At 38.5% G+C, this 18,290-nt stretch overlaps 1 protein-coding gene across 1 annotated transcript in view; it reads left to right on the top strand.

Moving 5' to 3' along the window:
* Positions 1 to 18,290, top strand: part of LOC126353800 (protein ecdysoneless) — a 73,990-nt gene that overhangs the window by 19,997 nt on the left and 35,703 nt on the right. Inside the window, exons 4-7 of the mRNA XM_050002896.1 lie at positions 356 to 501; positions 8,029 to 8,170; positions 10,250 to 10,429; positions 15,629 to 15,757. Coding sequence (XP_049858853.1) covers positions 356 to 501; positions 8,029 to 8,170; positions 10,250 to 10,429; positions 15,629 to 15,757 — 597 coding nt within the window. The remainder of the gene's footprint in view (positions 1 to 355; positions 502 to 8,028; positions 8,171 to 10,249; positions 10,430 to 15,628; positions 15,758 to 18,290) is intronic.

The raw sequence follows: 18,290 nt of genomic DNA, 5'->3' as shown, positions 1-18,290 counted from the left end.
TCTCTAACCTTGATCTCGTAAATATGATATGTCTCAGTGTGATACAAAGCAAGAGGAACCATTATATGGATTAAACCTTCCCCAAGCATTCAGACATAATGCTTGTGTAGTGGGCCACAAATTTTATTTACGTTGTAGGAGTTACTCACTTACATCTTCCTGATGGAGGCTTCTTAATGTGTCAAATACAAGATCTGGAAGTGTGAAACCACACTTCCTTAGATAATGCTGCTTGTTTATTTATTGATGTTTTAACAAAATTTAACATATAAATGCTGTACGTTCTGTAATCAGGTAATAATTACTACCCTCTCGAGAAAGAAAGGTGCTATAAATATTGTTAATTTCTCTGCAGGTATACCTCTTTGAGGGAAAAGTCCATATCATTGAAGAAAGGAAATCTATTTCCATACATCAAGCTGTTAACCGAGTCAGAAACCCTGAGGAGTCTACAGAGGCATCACAGAGCATACAGGATGCCATTCTTGAGCGAATTGGAGGGTATGGTGGACAATATGTTTGTATGGCTTTGGCAAATTATTTTAGTAGTAAATAGAAAGTTTAATGGGGCTAATCATAATACTTTCTTGCTTTTTGTCTTATTTTTGGTACAGTTTTTATGGTCCAGTAACATACTAAAGTTAGAGATATTTTATCTTTTCTGTAGTTTTCATGAAACCAGAGGAGAACAGCAAAAATCATGAAACTTAGTAGATTAAAACTGTGTGCCGAACCAAGACTCAAACTTGTGACATTCGCCTTTCACAGGCAAGTGCTCCACCAACTGAGCTACCCAGGCATGACTCACGACCTTTCCTCACAGCTTTTCTTCCTCCATTACCTCATCTCATACCTTCCAACATTCATAGAAGCTATGTCTCCAGTTATTCATTCTTCCAGGAGTGCAAGTTCTACAAGTTTTACACAAGAGTTTAGGTAAAGATTGGAAGGTAGGAGACGAAGTATTAGTGGAAGTAAAGCTGTGAGGACAGACCTGAGTGATGCTTGGGTAGCTCAATCGGGAACAAGTGTGTCCTGGTGACAGGGTGGATTATCATCCATAGAAATTTCATCGTTGTTTGGAAATATGAAGTCCATGAATAGCAGCAAGTCATCTCTAAGATGGCTTAGCATAAATATTTCCAATCAGTGTTCGGTTCACTTGGACTGGAGTACCAAGTCCATTTCATATGAACACAGACCACACCATTATGGAACCACCATAGGCTTGCACAGTGTCTTGTTGATCACTTGGGCCCACGACTTCAAGGGGTCTGTGGCACACTCGAACCCTACTGTCAGTTATTATCAGCTGAAATTGGAACTCATCTGACCAGGCCACAGTTTTCCAGTCGTGGGTCCAACCGGTATGGTTGCAAGCCCAAAAGAGGTCTGCAGGCAATGTCGTGCTGTTAGCAAAGGCACTTGCAGTGGTTGTCTGCTGCCATAGCCCATTAACGCCAACCACACTGTTGTAAAAGACGCGTGTCATACATCTCACATTGATTTCTGCTCTTATTTCATGCAGTGTTGATTTTCCGTTAACACTGACAACTCTACACAAATGCCGCTGCTCTCGATTCGTGTTCTAAGGGAAGACTCCTTCTGAGTGGCTGTAAGAGCAGCATCTGTGAAGGCCGTGCCATGTGGCATACTATGGAGCAATGCGGAGATGTTGCAGTGTAGAGTGGAGCATCTGTGCTGGTCTTAGTGAGTTCCAATTGACAGGCTATCAATGTCCTACAACTGACCCTGAACTGAGCGAGTAGTTAAATGCTGTTGCTGGAGGATGTACTTCACTCAAGCATCCAGCGGGTGGAAGTACATCCATGACCACATCACTGAGGGCAGTTTCCTGAATGGCAGTGCCGCTGGCTTGCTGATGTATGCACTGCTCAGAAGAGTGGCTGGTGCCTCCTGGTGCAGCCTGTAACAAGCAGTGTATTAACAGACTGTACACAGTATCATATCCACACCGTGACACACATGGTATTTGTAATCTCGGGAGGGGACACATTTGGATCAAGGTTAAGCAACCCATAGGGCAAAGACATTATGCTGGAAGTGTAATGTACTTGGCCTAAGGCTGGTATACAACAGTGCCACTAAATTGAGGTAGTATTAGATGTGCTTTTGGGTTACTGTCTGCGTACTGATTCTATCGGAGTCACAGTGCATTTGTAGTAACTGCCAAAGGGTGTTGCTGTAAATGTTCTTGAGTGGCAAAATGACTTCCTCACAAACCCAACTACTTTCACATCAACTGATCTGTTTACGTCATGGAAGAAACAGTCTTTTGGAAAAACATGAATATGATTTTTTTTCTGGGAATAAAGTGGTCAGTAGTGCAGTTTTAGAAAACCATTTTCTAAGAGAGTTTTGTGATTTCCTGTAGAAACTAAGTTTTTATTTAATACATATGTTACATTGAGAAAGTGATTGTTAAATACTGTACATATATCTGACTTGACAGTAACAGAAACATTTTTTTCGTGTTCGTGACCTTGTATTGTTCACCAGACACTCCCTTCATGACTGAACACAAAGTTTTAATTTTATCCTGAGAATTAACTATTCTATTTGCACAACACAAGTTCTTTGCCTTCCTAATAACATGTGAAAGCATCTTACAGTACTTTTTGTAATGGGCTACTGCAGCTCAAGTGTGACTATTGCTAATATAACATTTTGCTGTTATAATTTTCACTTTATTCTACTTTATGCTCTTATCCCACTAGTCAACCACCCAGGTTGCCTGTTAGTGCTAGTACCCTTTTTTAAACATTTTAATGGAAAGCAACTTTCATAAAGAATGAGAAATAAGCTGAGGAAATCATTATATTTACCATATATCTTATCAGCACTATAAACATCCTGTCCCTCATGTTCTTTGACAAGGTTTAAGAAAAGTCTTTGCTACTCATAATTACATTTAACATGTGTGTGTGTGCGCGCGCAAAGATTCCTTTTAATGTTAAAACTTTGGCATCATGGTCTGAAAGGCCATCCACCTTTTCCTAGTAATGAAGAATGAATAAAAATGTAGTCTGTAGTTCTACTGTTCCCCTGCAACTCTGGTTGGAAAGGATATACTCTGCATCAGATCATATGAATTTAGGGAGCTCCCAATATTCTTTTTCTTGCACAGTCACATATAAAATTAACATTAAAGTCACTACATACAACTAATTTTGGGTACTTTTTATAAAGTGAAAGATGAACTCTCCACAGATTGAACAGAAATGTCTTGTAATCAGTTAAGGGTCCCATAGATAAGTACAATTGAAAAGTTAAGTTTCACTAAATTCCACTGCTGTTGCACAATGTTCAGTGACCTGTTCTGTGCATTACTCTGATATGTCAGTAGGTTCAAATGTAGCTAATTCCATTTTTCATGTATTTGGTCACTCCATCCCCATTCTCGTTCTTTATGAGATGCTGCCTTCCTTCTTAACATATACACACAAACAAGAGTGAAAACCAGTTACTTTTGCTTTGTAGTCCTTTGTTGAAGAAGATTGACGGAAATAGCCGTTTACACAAATATATTGTCTAGAACTAAGCTTAATATACTTGGGATAAACAAGTCTAGATCCATTATTATTTCTAAATACAAATATTACAGATTTTTTAAATGTAACAATCGAAATTATGTATTACTTCTGCTCACTAGGTAACGACAAAACTGTCACCTTTGTATAATCTACTAACACTTGTATAACAACTATCAGGAAAGAGGTATAGTAAAGTGAAAAATAATAAGCTTCTAGAATTGTTTTATTTGGTAGAGTCTAAAGATAAAATACAGAAAAGGAAAAAGTGCAGAAAATAGGTAAAAGCAGAAAAGTTATATAGAAGACAGTTTGAATCCAACGGAAATACACTAAAGGTATAACAATTGTAAGAGAATATCCGATGTGAAAAATCTTTGCTGCCAAGGATGTCAGTTAAGAGAATAGGAATGAAATCTTGCACAGAATAGGTGTAGTGACCATCTTATAATTTTTTAAAATTAAGATATTAAAGCTTCAAGTTACACAAATGGTGTCATTTCCAGTTCTAATTATTACCAAGTCATCATCAGATGAGTTGAATATGTCACTATATAACTCTTCAAATGCCATAAGGTAGCTACTGTGAACAATCTCTACAAGAATACTAGAAATCATATTACTCTGCTAGGTACATTCAGCGCTCTCCTTGTGGAACACTTATTTGTTGCAACTGTTTACATGGTATGATGCCATTCATAAATGAGGAAGCTGTACCAAGATCACTCATTTGAACTCAAGTTCAGCATTCTGTGCTGACATTACATCCATATGGTTTCAGTGACAACTGCCAGAGGCAAAGAATGCCTATTGCGAACATGTAGTTTCTTGTTGGCAAACACTATTGCATACATTTTCCTTCTCAATTTGACATGCTATTTGTAAAATTCACAGCAGTTTGTAATTTTTGTGCTTACAACCTTGCTATCTGTGATCCGCGTCACAAAGTTATAATGTCTTGTTGGAATTTTGTCATGTCTGATGCACTTTATTGAGCACTACATTCACGAAGCCCATCCAGCTAGCCGCGCGGTCTAACACACCGCTTCCTAAACGTGAAGGCATGCTGGCCCCTGGCACAAATCCGCCCGGCAGATTAATGTCGGGGTCCGGTGTGCCGGCCAGCCTGTGGATGGTTTTTGAGGTGGTTTTCCACCTGTCTCAGAGAATGCGGGCTGGTTCCCCTTATTCCACCTCAGTTACACTATGTCAATGATTGCTGCGCAAACACTGTCTCCATGTACGTGTACACCATAATTACTCTACCACATAAACATTGGAGTTATACTCATCTGGTTTGAGACGTTCCCCTGGTGGGAGTTCCTCTGTGGGCCAAACTGCACAATAACCCTGGTTCAGTGTGAGGCAGGGGTGAGGTAGGTGGACTGCTGTGGCCTGTTGTGGGGTTGTGAACCACCGAGGGCTATGGTGGGATGAAGCCTCTCCGCCGTTTCTAGGTCCCCAGTTCAATACACAGTACACCACATTCATGAACTTTAGTGCAGGGTGTATACGACTCGGGACAACAGGGAAATCCGGGAAAAACCCGGGAATTTTTTCATCCGGGAAAAACCCGGGAATTTTTCGAAATTCCAGGAATTTTTCATTATTTTAGCTTTCAGTTAAATTTTTGTAATTTCGACTGCAGAATTGATTCTCTAGCAAAGAATGTTATTGTATCCTGCTACTGGAGAATGATACTGCAGCAATAAAGTATAAATGAGAGAGAAAAATAAAATAAAACTTTAACGGCAAAGGAAATGTGCAATTTACAACAACAAACAACCGTGCATGCACAAGTGCCTGCAAATAGCAAAAATATGTCAAGGGCCGTAGGGCAAAGGTTGTAATTCTTCGTAACAATAAACTGCTTGCTATGAGCATGACGTCACAACTGTTCACATTAGGTTCGTTTGACAATTTGCCAGCGGTCTGTTGCGCATGCACATTTGACTCGCGTACCTTCTGCCGCTACTTGAAGTTTGGCTGTTAGCTGCATCGGTAGTAGCAGCAAGCAGCCAGATGCAAACGAGAAAATTTTTTCTCGCGCGCCCTAGCTGCCAGATTCACGCTTGCACAGAGTTGTCTGAGTTGTAGTGGGGAGTGGGTTAACCTCCACATGACCCGTGTTTATGTTAAGTGAATTCGCTGCTTCTCTTCGTGTACTGCTCCCAAGTCAAATGAAAACAAAACGGATTTCTGTGGCTGGAAGCTATCGAGTGAATTAAAATACATTCACATAATTATGGAGGGCAAAAATATATTATTAATTTCAGTTTTCTGATTTTATTTTATTTCCAAGTTAGTAGCAGTCGAGCATTAATCGCCTTGCAGAACAGTGAAGTTATTTTTGCAAGTTCGCTAAAGAAATTTGGCTTTATTAATCTTTCCACCGAGGCGATCATTTTACAGTATTGGCTAGTTCTAACTGTTCGCTGAATTTCAAGTGCATGTTATCATCTTCTGCCATATATGGCATTATGCCATAATAAAGAACCAAAAATGAGATCGTAGAGTATTGGTACTCCAAGAAAATTTACATCGCTAAAACCACACTGAAAAGCTTAATATCAGATGGGACCTACTTCATTGTGAATCTGGAAAAAGCCAATTTGCACTTCAAGCTGAATTATGCATTTTAGTATGGTTCACGAAATTCCGATGCTCTTTGGAGTATCCTGTGATGCACTGTTTCTTTTATGGTCTAATGTAAGCTCTCTTAGTGCTTTATACACACGAACATACAGGCTTCCTACACCACTGCAGTTGCACACGCACAATGATGCCTGTTTTCTGGTGCTCTTTGGCAACTGGTAAATCGAACCTATTTCTAAAAGTCTCCGAATAGTATTGCGAACGGTGGTTAGAAAAGCGTTACTTTCAAAGTAAATTTCTTTTTACGCAAGATGAATTATGTTACGTGTGAGAAAGTGAGATGGAAATCTAAATCACAGAGCGTTCGAAACTGAACAGTTTGAGGACCAGCCACTTACAAGAATTTCAAGCCGAGACATTTATGTCATAATTTTAAATTTACTGGCACATTTGTGTGAAGTGTCTTAAAGTATAACACCCACAAAAAAATAGCAACATTACATGTGAATGCTTTGCTTCTGTTGTAGCGTGTTAATCTTAGAGACTAACGTTATATGTAAAATCTTAGCTTTTCTGGTAGATATTCGGTACTGCGTACATTAATGTAAACAGTTAACTTTTCCTCTTGCGTGATCGCACTATGTGACGAGTGATCTTGCAATTGGCTGACTATAACACATGTCCTACGCTCTGAATAGCCGCTGTCATTGGCTGACGAGATCTCGTGGCTTGAGATATGATTCGCTTACAAAAGGACATCGCAACCTCGGTTTCAACGCTCCGGAAACTAACGCGCTGTGTTTGGTGCAATTCGAATTTATACTTTTGTAATGCGAAAATATGCAGCATATATGTTGCTGCAAATCAAAGGTCTTTCCACAACTTCTCTCCCTGTTTTATTAAAAGTCTCTTCAAAACCTTCTTTGCCCCGTCTTTTCTTTTTTTTTTCCGGTAAGTTCTATGCGATTGTATAAAATGTTAACTATTCAAAGGATTCATAAGTTTTACAGTTTCGAGGGAAAATCTACGGAAAACCTACTGTCACTTAGCACATAAAAAGTGTATTTTCGCCTGGGAAAAATCATATTTTTTAAACGGGATATCCGGGAGCGGCATGCAATTTTAACTAGTCATGCATATTTGTTGCTCCACTGAAGTGTAAAATGTCATCTCACCATTTACAATTTTTTCTTTAAGTTTTATCTACCTTCATACTGTTGTTGTTGTTGTCTTCAGTCCTGAGACTGGTTTGATGCAGCTCTCCATGCTACTCTATCCTGTGCAAGCTGCTTCATCTCCCAGTACCTACTGCAACCTACATCCTTCTGAATCTGCTTAGTGTATTCATCTCTCGGTCTCCCTCTACGATTTTTACCCTCCACGCTGCCCTCCAATGCTAAATTTGTGATCCCTTGATGCCTCAAAACATGTCCTACCAACCGATCCCTTCTTCTAGTCAAGTTGTGCCACAAACTTCTCTTCTCCCCAATCCTATTCAATACCTCCTCATTAGTTACGTGATCTACCCATCTAATCTTCAGCATTCTTCTGTACCTTCATTCTATAAAAGGAAAAATGCGAGACGTCAACTCATGATATTTCACAAACTTATTTTTTTGTGATCCTGTAATATTTTTTCAATAAGTTAATACATGTTTACATCTTTATTTGAAGATTATCCATTTATGAGTTTGTTCAGTCTTAATGTGTGTTATACGTTGGTTCAACAACCTACTTTTTAATTATCTCACTGTACCTATTTTATTTGAAACTAATGTACATACTGAGAATACTATTTTTAAATTTAGTTGTTGTCATAGAATGAAAACAAGAGTAGTTACTGATGGTTGTGACACCAGCCATTTCTATTCTTGTGTTACAGATATCCAGGAAAAATTACAGAGCTCCTTCACAGGACTACAGCATACATTCCAATCAGAGTAGCAGCCTTGTTGAAAGAGAAACCTAACCTTATTGCACCTGCAGTTTTAGCTTTCTGTAACAGGGATCCCATTGATTTGAAGGTAACATTCAGACACTCTATCACAGTGCTATAACAATGTGTTCATATGCCTTAAATCTTGTGCACAAATTACATTTGAAATGTGGTACAGTGCATTGGCATTTTAAGCATTTCATCTCTGTTCGTTATGTGGCAAAATGGTACACAGATTTTTCTGACCATTCTTTCTGTATATTAAGTACATAAGGGGTTAGAGACTCAAGATGTTTCTCTGTTATGAGTGTTGATTATGTTTCTCTCTGCCATTCGATTTATATTCTACTTCTTTGTATTACTAAAGATGTTTCTCTAGTGTTGATTATGCTTCTCTCTGCCATTTGATTTATACTCTACTTCTTTGTATTACTCTAGACTTCTTCCTGTAAAATTTGGCAGCAAATTACTTCATAGGTACATTCCTTCCATGTTATCTCATTTTCCAACACTGCCCCTTGGGATATGGGCATCTGCTAGCTTGCCCCCAGACAGGCACAGGTAGACAGGCTACACACCAGGTGGCTCAATTCAACAAATTAATGCAGCGCCATCTATTGATTGATTATGAAGCCGCAGAAGACAATGTTTTGTTTCAGCAAGCATATGACTGTGGATATAGGTTAACAACAAAGGCTTGGAAAATGGTTGTTCTGCCAATTGCGAGTTCTGCCAATTGCGAAGTTTATGCAGTAATTCAATTTTTCTGTGCCAAAACTCATCAGGTGTTGTGCCTACTTCATGTGCCTGTAGTAATGAATCAAGATGAGATTACACAATGGTATGGAGACTTTAAAAGTGACTGATGAAATTGTGCAACAAGTGGACCAAAAACTGTGATTTGCCCTGTGACTGATAATTGGTCCTTTGGTTGTTGAATTTCCTCGTATTGGACATGCCACTATTTACACTGCTGTAATGTAAAAGCTCAGATCTCACAAACTGCATGCCTTGTAAGTACCAAAAATGCTTTTTGATGAACACAAAGGGCAAAGAATGTCGACTGTACCAGCCGTTTTTGCCTGTGGCCAACAATTTGATGATGATTTTGTTTTCTCACACCTAGTGGCCATTCCTTTGCTTTGTACTTGAAACAATAACTTGATAGGAAACATGTATGGATGGCAAGGAAATAAGACTGCTGTTGTCAGCTGGTCAAATTCCAAGGCAGATAACTATGCAGAGGGGTTAAAGAAGCAAGTGCAGCTTTACAAAAGAGAGTAGTCATTGTGTGGGAGATTGAAGAATGTTTGTCAGAAACTAAAACTGGCAATAAAAGCTTTTGTTATTGAATGGCCCAATCTTTTCTCATACACCTCTTTTCTCGCATTGACAGTAATGCAGAGACCTATGAACAAACAGATGGTCCTTGAGGTCAATGACAGCAGAAGTCATGAAGTGAATGGCAAACCAAAAACATGTCCAGAGCATAGCAAAGTTGCCTTGAGAATATACAAACAGTCCAGGAAGCAATCCAAATCCAAAATTGTAATACAGGCAATGTCAAAACTCAGGTAATCAATGGCTACGATTAAGGCTTCAAACTATCGAGAGACTGACTGGCAAGTGTGGGCTGCACTACTTACTGGCAGATTGAAATGTCACTGGATGACTCCATGTGACATTCTTGCAGCAGTGGCAGCACCCCGCAGGAGCAATCTGTGGCCGATGTATGTAGTCTGAGTATCTCCGACCAGCCTGAAAATGTTTGCAACTTTTATGTTTAGCTTGCAGGAGAGGAGATTATACCATTGTCCTAATATTGCAACAACAACAAAAGTTGTGTCAAGTGTCGTTGATTCTGTGGCCACAATCTTTGTGTGCCGGGATATTTCCCTAACTCTGTGCCAGATTCCCAAAAGTTGTTAGGTATTTTAACCTGACTATAGTGGAAGGTCACTGATAGCATCACTGTTCTAGGTGTGTAAACAAACAACTGTAATTACTATACATTGCTGAAACTTATAAGAATCAATTACATCAAATGCTCCTGTTACTTCTGTTTCATCCAAGTGAAATAATATACCTGAAACCAGTCATTATCAACTCATTATAAATTATATGCTCATATGTTACCTGAAGTTAGTTGCGTAATCTCCATTTTCAGGCTTGCCGTGTTATGCGATACTTCCCTCCTGAGAACCGTGTAATGACAAGTGTGGTAATGACCCGGTGCCTGTATGCCATGCTTGTCCACCAACAGTACCAGCCTGATCGAAGGACGGGTTGGAATCTCCCAGCCCCCAGTAGCCCTGAATACAAGTCTCATTCACTTGGAATGAAGATTGTAAGTGACCTACAATAAAATAATGTAATTCTTATAAGCAAATAACAACAACAGAACAACAGAGTATACATAAATTAAATTTGGTTTGTAGTGTTACCCTGTCAAACTTATTACAGTATTGAGTGTACAAGAACTAATATATTTTCCTCCATCACTATAACCATCATCATCATCGTTGACATCAGTATTCTTCTTTTTCTTTTATTATTATTATTCCTTCCATTTCTCAGATGTTATGTCTGGTTAAAAATGGAAAGTGACGCGGACCGTGATCAAGCTTGACTTCCTTTTAACTGTACGGTATATGTTACATTGCATTTAGGAACTCTTGAGTAACTGAACATGTATCAATAATTACAAATTTCTGTAGTTGTATATATACGTTTGGATGTAGCTGTATTGCGTTGATGTACTGGTAGATATCGTGTGGTATGACTCCTGTAGTTGATAGTACAACTGGTATAATGTCAGCTTTATCCTGATGCCACATGTCCTTGACTTCCTCAGCTAGTTGGATGTATTTTTTAATTTTTTCTCCTGTTTTCTTCTGTATATTTGTTGTATTGGGTATGGATATTTCAATTAGTTGTGTTAATTTCTTCTTTTTATTAGCGAGTATGATGTCAGGTTTGTTATGTGATGTTGTTTTATTTGTAATAATGGTTCTGTTCCAGTATAATTTGTATTCATCATTCTCCAGTACATTTTGTGGTGCATACTTGTATGTTGTTTTAGTAGTTTATGTTGTATGGCAAGTTGTTGATGTATTATTTTTGCTACATTGTAACGTCTTCTGGGGTATTCTGTATTTGCTAGTATTGTACATCTGCTTGTTATGTGATCTACTGTTTCTATTTGTTGTTTGCAAAGTCTGCATTTATCTGTTGTGGTATTGGGATCTTTAATAACATGCTTGCTGTAATATCTGGTGTTTATTGTTTGTACTGCAATCATAAATCCTTCCGTCTCACTGTATATATTGCCTTTTCTTAGCCATGTGTTGGATGCGTCTTGATCGATGTGTGACTGTGTTAGATGATATGGGTGCTTACCATGTAGTGTTTTCTTTTTCCAATTTACTTTCTTCGTATCTGTTGATGTTATGTGATCTAAAGGGTTGTAGAAGTGGTCATGAAATTGCAGTGGTGTAGCCGATGTATTTATATGAGTGATTGCTTTGTGTATTTTGCTGGTTTCTACACATTCTATAAAGAATTTTCTTAAATTGTCTACCTGTCCGTAATGTAGGTTTTTTATGTCGATAAATCCCCTTCCTCCTTCCTTTCTGCTTAATGTGAATCTTTCTGTTGCTGAATGTATGTGATGTATTCTATATTTGTGGCATTGTGATCGTGTAAGTGTATTGAGTGCTTCTAGGTCTGTGTTACTCCATTTCACTACTCCAAGTGAGTAGGTCAATATTGATATAGCATAAGTATTTATAGCTTTTGTCTTGTTTCTTGTTGTCAATTCTGTTTTCAGTATTTTTGTTAGTCTTTGTCTATATTTTTCTTTTAATTCTTCTTTAATATTTGTATTACCTATTCCTATTTTTTGTCTGTATCCTAGATATTTATAGGCATCTGTTTTTTCCATTGCTTCTATGCAGTCGCTGTGGTTATGCAATATGCAATCTTCTTGTTTAGTGTGTTTTCCCTTGACTGTGCTATTTTTCTTACATTCGTCTGTTCCAAAAGCCATATTTATATTATTGCTGAATACTTCTGTTATCTTAAGTAATTGGTTGAGTTGTTGATTTGTTGCTGCCAGTAGTTTTAGATCATCCATGTATAGCAAATGTGTGATTTTGTGTCGGTATGTTCCAGTAATATTAGATCCATAATTTGTATTATTTAGCATGTTGGATAGTGGGTTCAGAGCAAGGCAGAACCAGAAAGGACTTAATGAGTCTCTTTATTATTATTATTATTATTATTATTATTATTATTGAGGAGGATGATGATGGCAAGTTCTTGGGTTTCCAGTCATGTGGCAGTGTTGTTATCGCAAAGTTTCAATGAGTGTCATATCATTTCCTTTCCAACAAAGTGTCAAGATATTGCTGAAGTCCCTAAATTAATACTGGTGCATTGGCAAACCCTCCATTTGCCCAAGGGTTGCCAGGATCTGGTGCTGTTGATGGGCAGGAAGAGGGTTGGGGATGGCAACATTGGGCTGGGAGTAGACTGGAGGCTACTCTCAAAGCTCTGCTTAGGCATTCTTGATCCATTTTGCATACTGAGCCACTGCTGGATGTGTGCTTGTTGCCTAGCTGATGACTTGCATCTCTCTTGACGAGATTCTCACAGATCCTTATCTCTGTGGGTACCTTTGTAATGCTTTCTCAGTAGCCACTTGCTCCACACAGAAACTTGATGTTCATAGAGTCAAATGCATTTTCTTAACTGAACCTGTGCTCCGCCACTGCTGATCAATAAGCGTGTCTCAGATGTTCACATCTGATGTGCTCCTTGTAGTATTTCAAGCTATAGTCCTATATTGCCCAATGTATTAGTGGCCACATTCACATGGGTTTGTATGTATCCCTGATAATGTAATGTCAGGAATATCTTTTGTCTTGGCCAGTGAATGGAAGATGATTTTGATTTTGCATTTTCCAAGGAAAATTGTGATCTTGGCTGAGAGCGGCTGCACGTAAGGAAGGAAAGTATCATGTTTCTTTCCTCGTTTTCCCCATTTGCTGTATCTTTTCTTTCTGCTGACAGTGGGATGGGGGTTTCAAGTGTCATTATCTCATCAGTAAGGATATGAATATAATAGAGGGAAACATTCCACGTAGGAAAAATATATCTAAAAACAAAGAATCTGTAACTTACCAAACGAAAGCATTGGTATGTTGATAGAGACAATATAAACAATAAAAAACACACAAACACATACACAAATTTCAAGCTTTCACAACCTAAGGTTGCTTCATCAGGAAAGAGGGAAGGAGAGGGAAAGACAAAAGGATGTGGGTTTTAAGGGAGAGGGTAAGGAGTCATTCCAATCCCGGGAGCGGAAAGACTTACCATAGGGGGAAAAAAGGACAGGTACACACACACACACACACACACACACACACACACACACACACACACACACACACACACACCCATCTGCACATATACACACACAGGCAGACATGTGTAAATGCAAAGAGGTTGGGCAGAGATGTCAGTAAAGACGGAAGTACAGAGGCAAAGATGATGTTGAAAGACAGGTGAGGTACGAGCAGCGGCAACTTAATCATCCTGTCTTCCCGTTACCCACCAGGCCTCAACCTCCGATAATTTCAAGCTGCCGCCACTCGTACCTCACCTGTCATTCAATATCATCTTTGCCTCTGTACTTCCGCCTCGACTGACATCTCTGCCCAACCTCTTTGCGTTTACATATGTCTGCCTGTGTGTTTTCCGTTCCCAGGATTGGAATGACTCCTTACCCTCTCCCTTAAAACCCATATCCTTCGTCTTTCCCCCTCCCTCTTTCCTGATGAAACAACCTTGGGTTGTGAAAGCTTGGAATTTGTGTGTGTTGTGTGGTTTTTATTGTTTATATTGTCTCTATCAACATACCAACACTTTCATTTGGTAAGTTAGAGATTCTTTGTTTTTAGATATATCTCATAAGTGAATTACACTCATCTTATGTTGTTGAAGGCCTCTTCGAAGGCTCCTTACAGTGTCACAGAAAAAAGTGTATAGTTCCATTTAATGTGCTGTATGTTATCACTTACTTCTCAATCTGAAATCTGAATCATAGATGTTTGTTCATTGTCCATTCTTAATCATCCTGTCATATGTATGCCCAGTGGTCCATGGGTTGGAGTGACTTTAACTTTCTTTCAGTAGCTGCTTGCTGCTACTATGCACAGACCATTTACACCCCCCCCCCCCCTCCTACTTTTGTATATCTTTTTCCTGATGAGGGAATTTTTAAAACTCCAAAAGATGGAGTTTCAGTTTGCTTATGTGTGGCACTCGTGCTCCACTTGTTCCTATTTTGATAGCTAATGAGTGGTTGCCCATCTTCTGTAGGAAACATATGGTTTTTATTTTAATGATTTGATCATTAGAAACAATTTAAGGTAAATTTCGTTCATCATCTATCATTACACATGTTTCACTTTGTTACACTTGAGCATCTTCAGAGCTGCTGAAATGCAATAAGTATTATAATTTGCTGCAGAAAAGCTAAATATGCCTAGTGATAATACAGAAGCAAAGCCGTTCTATATAAACAGTTATTTTTAACCAAGTCATTGCAAGGAGTGACCTGCAGATAATAATGGTCACACATTACTGAATTATAGTTTCTTATTTCATTATTATTATTATTGTTATTATTATTATTCACTATTTTTAAATATATGTAACACGCTGCACGAAAGAATCTTCTTTTGGTGTTTTTGTTATTACTATTTATTTTAAAAGTAGTAAATTCCTGTAACTTGCCAGGTTTTCCAGGCATTGCAGCTGAAATATTATTTATCTTATGTTGAGGAATACCACATGTCTCAATGGTACAGTGCTTCGATGCTTTTACATTCAGTACTTCAATGATACTACATTGTCATTTTCATATGCTGACATATTTACTGTTGCATTTTCACTATTATAGGTTTTACCCATTTTTAAATAATAGAGTTTCTGTCGTAATTTATACAGGCCAGTGTTGTTACTGCATAACCATCAAAAAGCAATATCAAGAATTAATACGGTGTGGTACATCTGTTTTTGTAATGTCATGGTATCTCTCAGTTCTGTGGTATTATGGTGATCCTAATTGTTATTAAGGTGTATCTTTACACGTGTATTATGAAAGTCACTTGCCTTCAACCCATGACACACACACACACACACACACACACACACACACACACACCTCTCTCTCTCTCTCTCTCTCTCTCTCTCTCTCTCTCTCTCTCTCTCCCTCCCTCCCTCCCCCTCCCCTACCCTACATGGTGCTGGGTGGACACACAATGCTGAGTATCTAGCCGCTCCCATGGAGGGTCATTGTTGGTGTGCGTGCGTGTTTGTGTTCGTACGCAAGATCGCTTTTCAGTGAGGGGTCTCCTTTAATCCAAAACTATTTACATTATGGCAAAACTTTCCCGCAGATTATACTTAACATTCTGTGCTTTTTTAATTATTTTTCAAAATATTCCCCATGTGTGAGCATAATTGTTTGTTTTAGGCCTGTGGGGTTGAGATACTTGCTTCTCAGGCCAAGCCCCCGAGTGTACCTGACACAAGTGGAGAAATATTCAGTGGCCGAAGTTGGCATACGTTTGTTGAAAGTCTGAGGAACCATGGCTATTTTCAGGTATTTTGGCTTCAGTTTAAAATAGTTCATGCCCTAATTTAGTAGCAAATATTTGTTGTGTATAAAAATAACTTTCCCTTGTAGATGAATAACAGCTATAAGTATGCAGGAATTAGAAAGTTATTGACCTGAGGGAGATCTACTAGTCTTTTCCATAAGGTGGGAAGAGAGTTTCCAATCTTACATCTGTCATTGGTACTGCACTGATGGTTAGGTTATCATAGCTCCGATGGAGTTACTATAATTGTAAAATCAGACAGTTTAAAACTCAGAATGCAATAACTACAATATGAAAAGGATAGATTGCTACTCACCACATAGAAGAGGTATTTAGTGGCAGGCAGGAACATAGAATAAGGATTGATAAGTATTCAGTGTAATATACATTTTTCCGATTAGAAATGTTTCACTTTGATAAATGTTAACAAAAAATTGAAGAGAAATAAAAAAGTAACACCACAAATACTGACATTTGAAAATTATGGTAATGGTCAAAGAAAAACAAACATAATATGTTTATATAGCTAGTTACACTGCTATGAATGTTATTTTTATTTGAACTATAGGCTTATCTCAGCTATATGGCCATCATCAGGTTATCTGTAATAGAAAATCTTATAAATTTAGATACAATTGTTGTAGTACATGTGCGTTACTTATGAAAAATATGATTTTATTTATATTTTCCAGTCCTGACTTCCATGCAGTATTATTGTTTCTGTTGCTGTCTATTTGTTAATGATTATATTTTATGTTAATGTAGCAATTGCAATCAGTTCTGTAGTATGTTCTGACACTTCTTGTAGTAGTGGTCAGAATTATATCTTAGTCTGTAGTTGACATTTATTAACAGCATTCATGACAGATGATCACTGATTTAGTGATTTCTGTTGCTGACTATTTCTTTACTAATTATATTCTTTCATTGTTCTTCCTCCCCCCATGAAACATGGACCTTGCCATTGGTGGGGAGGCTTGCGTGCCTCAGCGATACAGATGGCCGTACCATAGGTGCAACCACAACGGAGGGGTATCTGTTGAGAGGCCACACAAACATGTGGTTCCTGAAGAGGGGCAGCAGCCTTTTCAATAGTTGCAGGGGCAACAGTCTGGATGATTGACTGATCCAGCCTTGCAACATTAACCAAAACGGCCTTGCTGTGCTGGTACTGCGAACGGCTGAAAGCAAGGGGAAACTACAGCCGTTAATTTTTCCCGAGGACATGCAGCTTTACTGTATGATTAAATGATGATGGCGTCCTCTTGGGTAAAATATTCCGGAGGTAAAATAGTCCCCCATTCGGATCTCTGGGCAGGGACTACTCAGGAGGATGTCGTTATCAGGAGAAAGAAAACTGGCGTTCTACGGATCGGAGCGTGGAATGTCAGATCCCTTAATCGGGCAGATAGGTTAGAAAATTTAAAAAGGGAAATGGATAGGTTAAAGTTAGATATAGTGGGAATTAGTGAAGTTCGGTGGCAGGAGGAACAAGACTTTTGGTCAGGTGAATACAGGGTTATAAATACAAAATCAAATAGGGGTAATGCAGGAGCAGGTTTAATAATGAATAAAAAAAATAGGAATGCGGGTAGGCTACTACAAACAGCATAGTGAACGCATTATTGTGGCCAAGATAGACACAAAGCCCATGCCTACTACAGTAGTACAAGTTTATATGCCAACTAGCTCTGCAGATGACGAAGAAATTGAAGAAATGTATGATGAGATAAAAGAAATTATTCAGGTAGTGAAGGGAGACGAAAATTTAATAGTCATGAGTGACTGGAATTCGTCAGTAGGAAAAGGGAGAGAAGGAAACATAGTTGGAGATTATGGATTGGGGCTAAGAAATGAAAGAGGAAGCCGTCTGGTAGAATTTTGCACAGAGCATAACTTAATCATAGCTAACACTTGGTTCAATAATCATAAAAGAAGGTTGTATACATGGAAGAATCGTGGAGATACTAAAAGGTATCAGATAGATTATATAATGGTAAGACAGAGATTTAGGAACCAGGTTTTAAATTGTAAGACATTTCCAGGGGCAGATGTGGACTCTGACCACAATCTCTTGGTTATGACCTGTAGGTTAAAACTGAAGAAACTGCAAAAAGGTGGGAATTTAAGGACATGGGATCTCGATAAGCTGAAAGAACCAGAGGTTGTACAGAGTTTCAAGGAGAGCATAAGGGAACAATTGACAGGAATGGGGGAAAGAAACACAGAAGAAGAAGAATGGGTAGCTCTGAGGGATGAAATAGTGAAGGCAGCAGAGGATAAAGTAGGTAAAAAGACGAGGGCTGCTAGAAATCCTTGGGTAACAGAAGAAATATTGAATTTAATTGATGAAAGGAGAAAATATAAAAATGCAGTAAATGAAGCAGGCAAAAAGGAATACAAACGTCTCAAAAATGAGATTGACAGGAAGTGCAAAATGGCTAAGCAGGGATTGCTAGAGAACAAATGTAAGGATGTAGAAGCTTATCTCACTGGGGTAAGATAGATACTGCCAACAGGAAAATTAAAGAGACC

The sequence above is a fragment of the Schistocerca gregaria genome, chromosome 3 (assembly GCF_023897955.1).
Source record: "Schistocerca gregaria isolate iqSchGreg1 chromosome 3, iqSchGreg1.2, whole genome shotgun sequence".
Taxonomy (NCBI): Eukaryota; Metazoa; Arthropoda; class Insecta; order Orthoptera; family Acrididae; genus Schistocerca; species Schistocerca gregaria.
The sequence above is the reverse complement of the archived record's forward strand: the minus strand, read 5'-3'. Positions and strand labels throughout refer to the sequence as shown.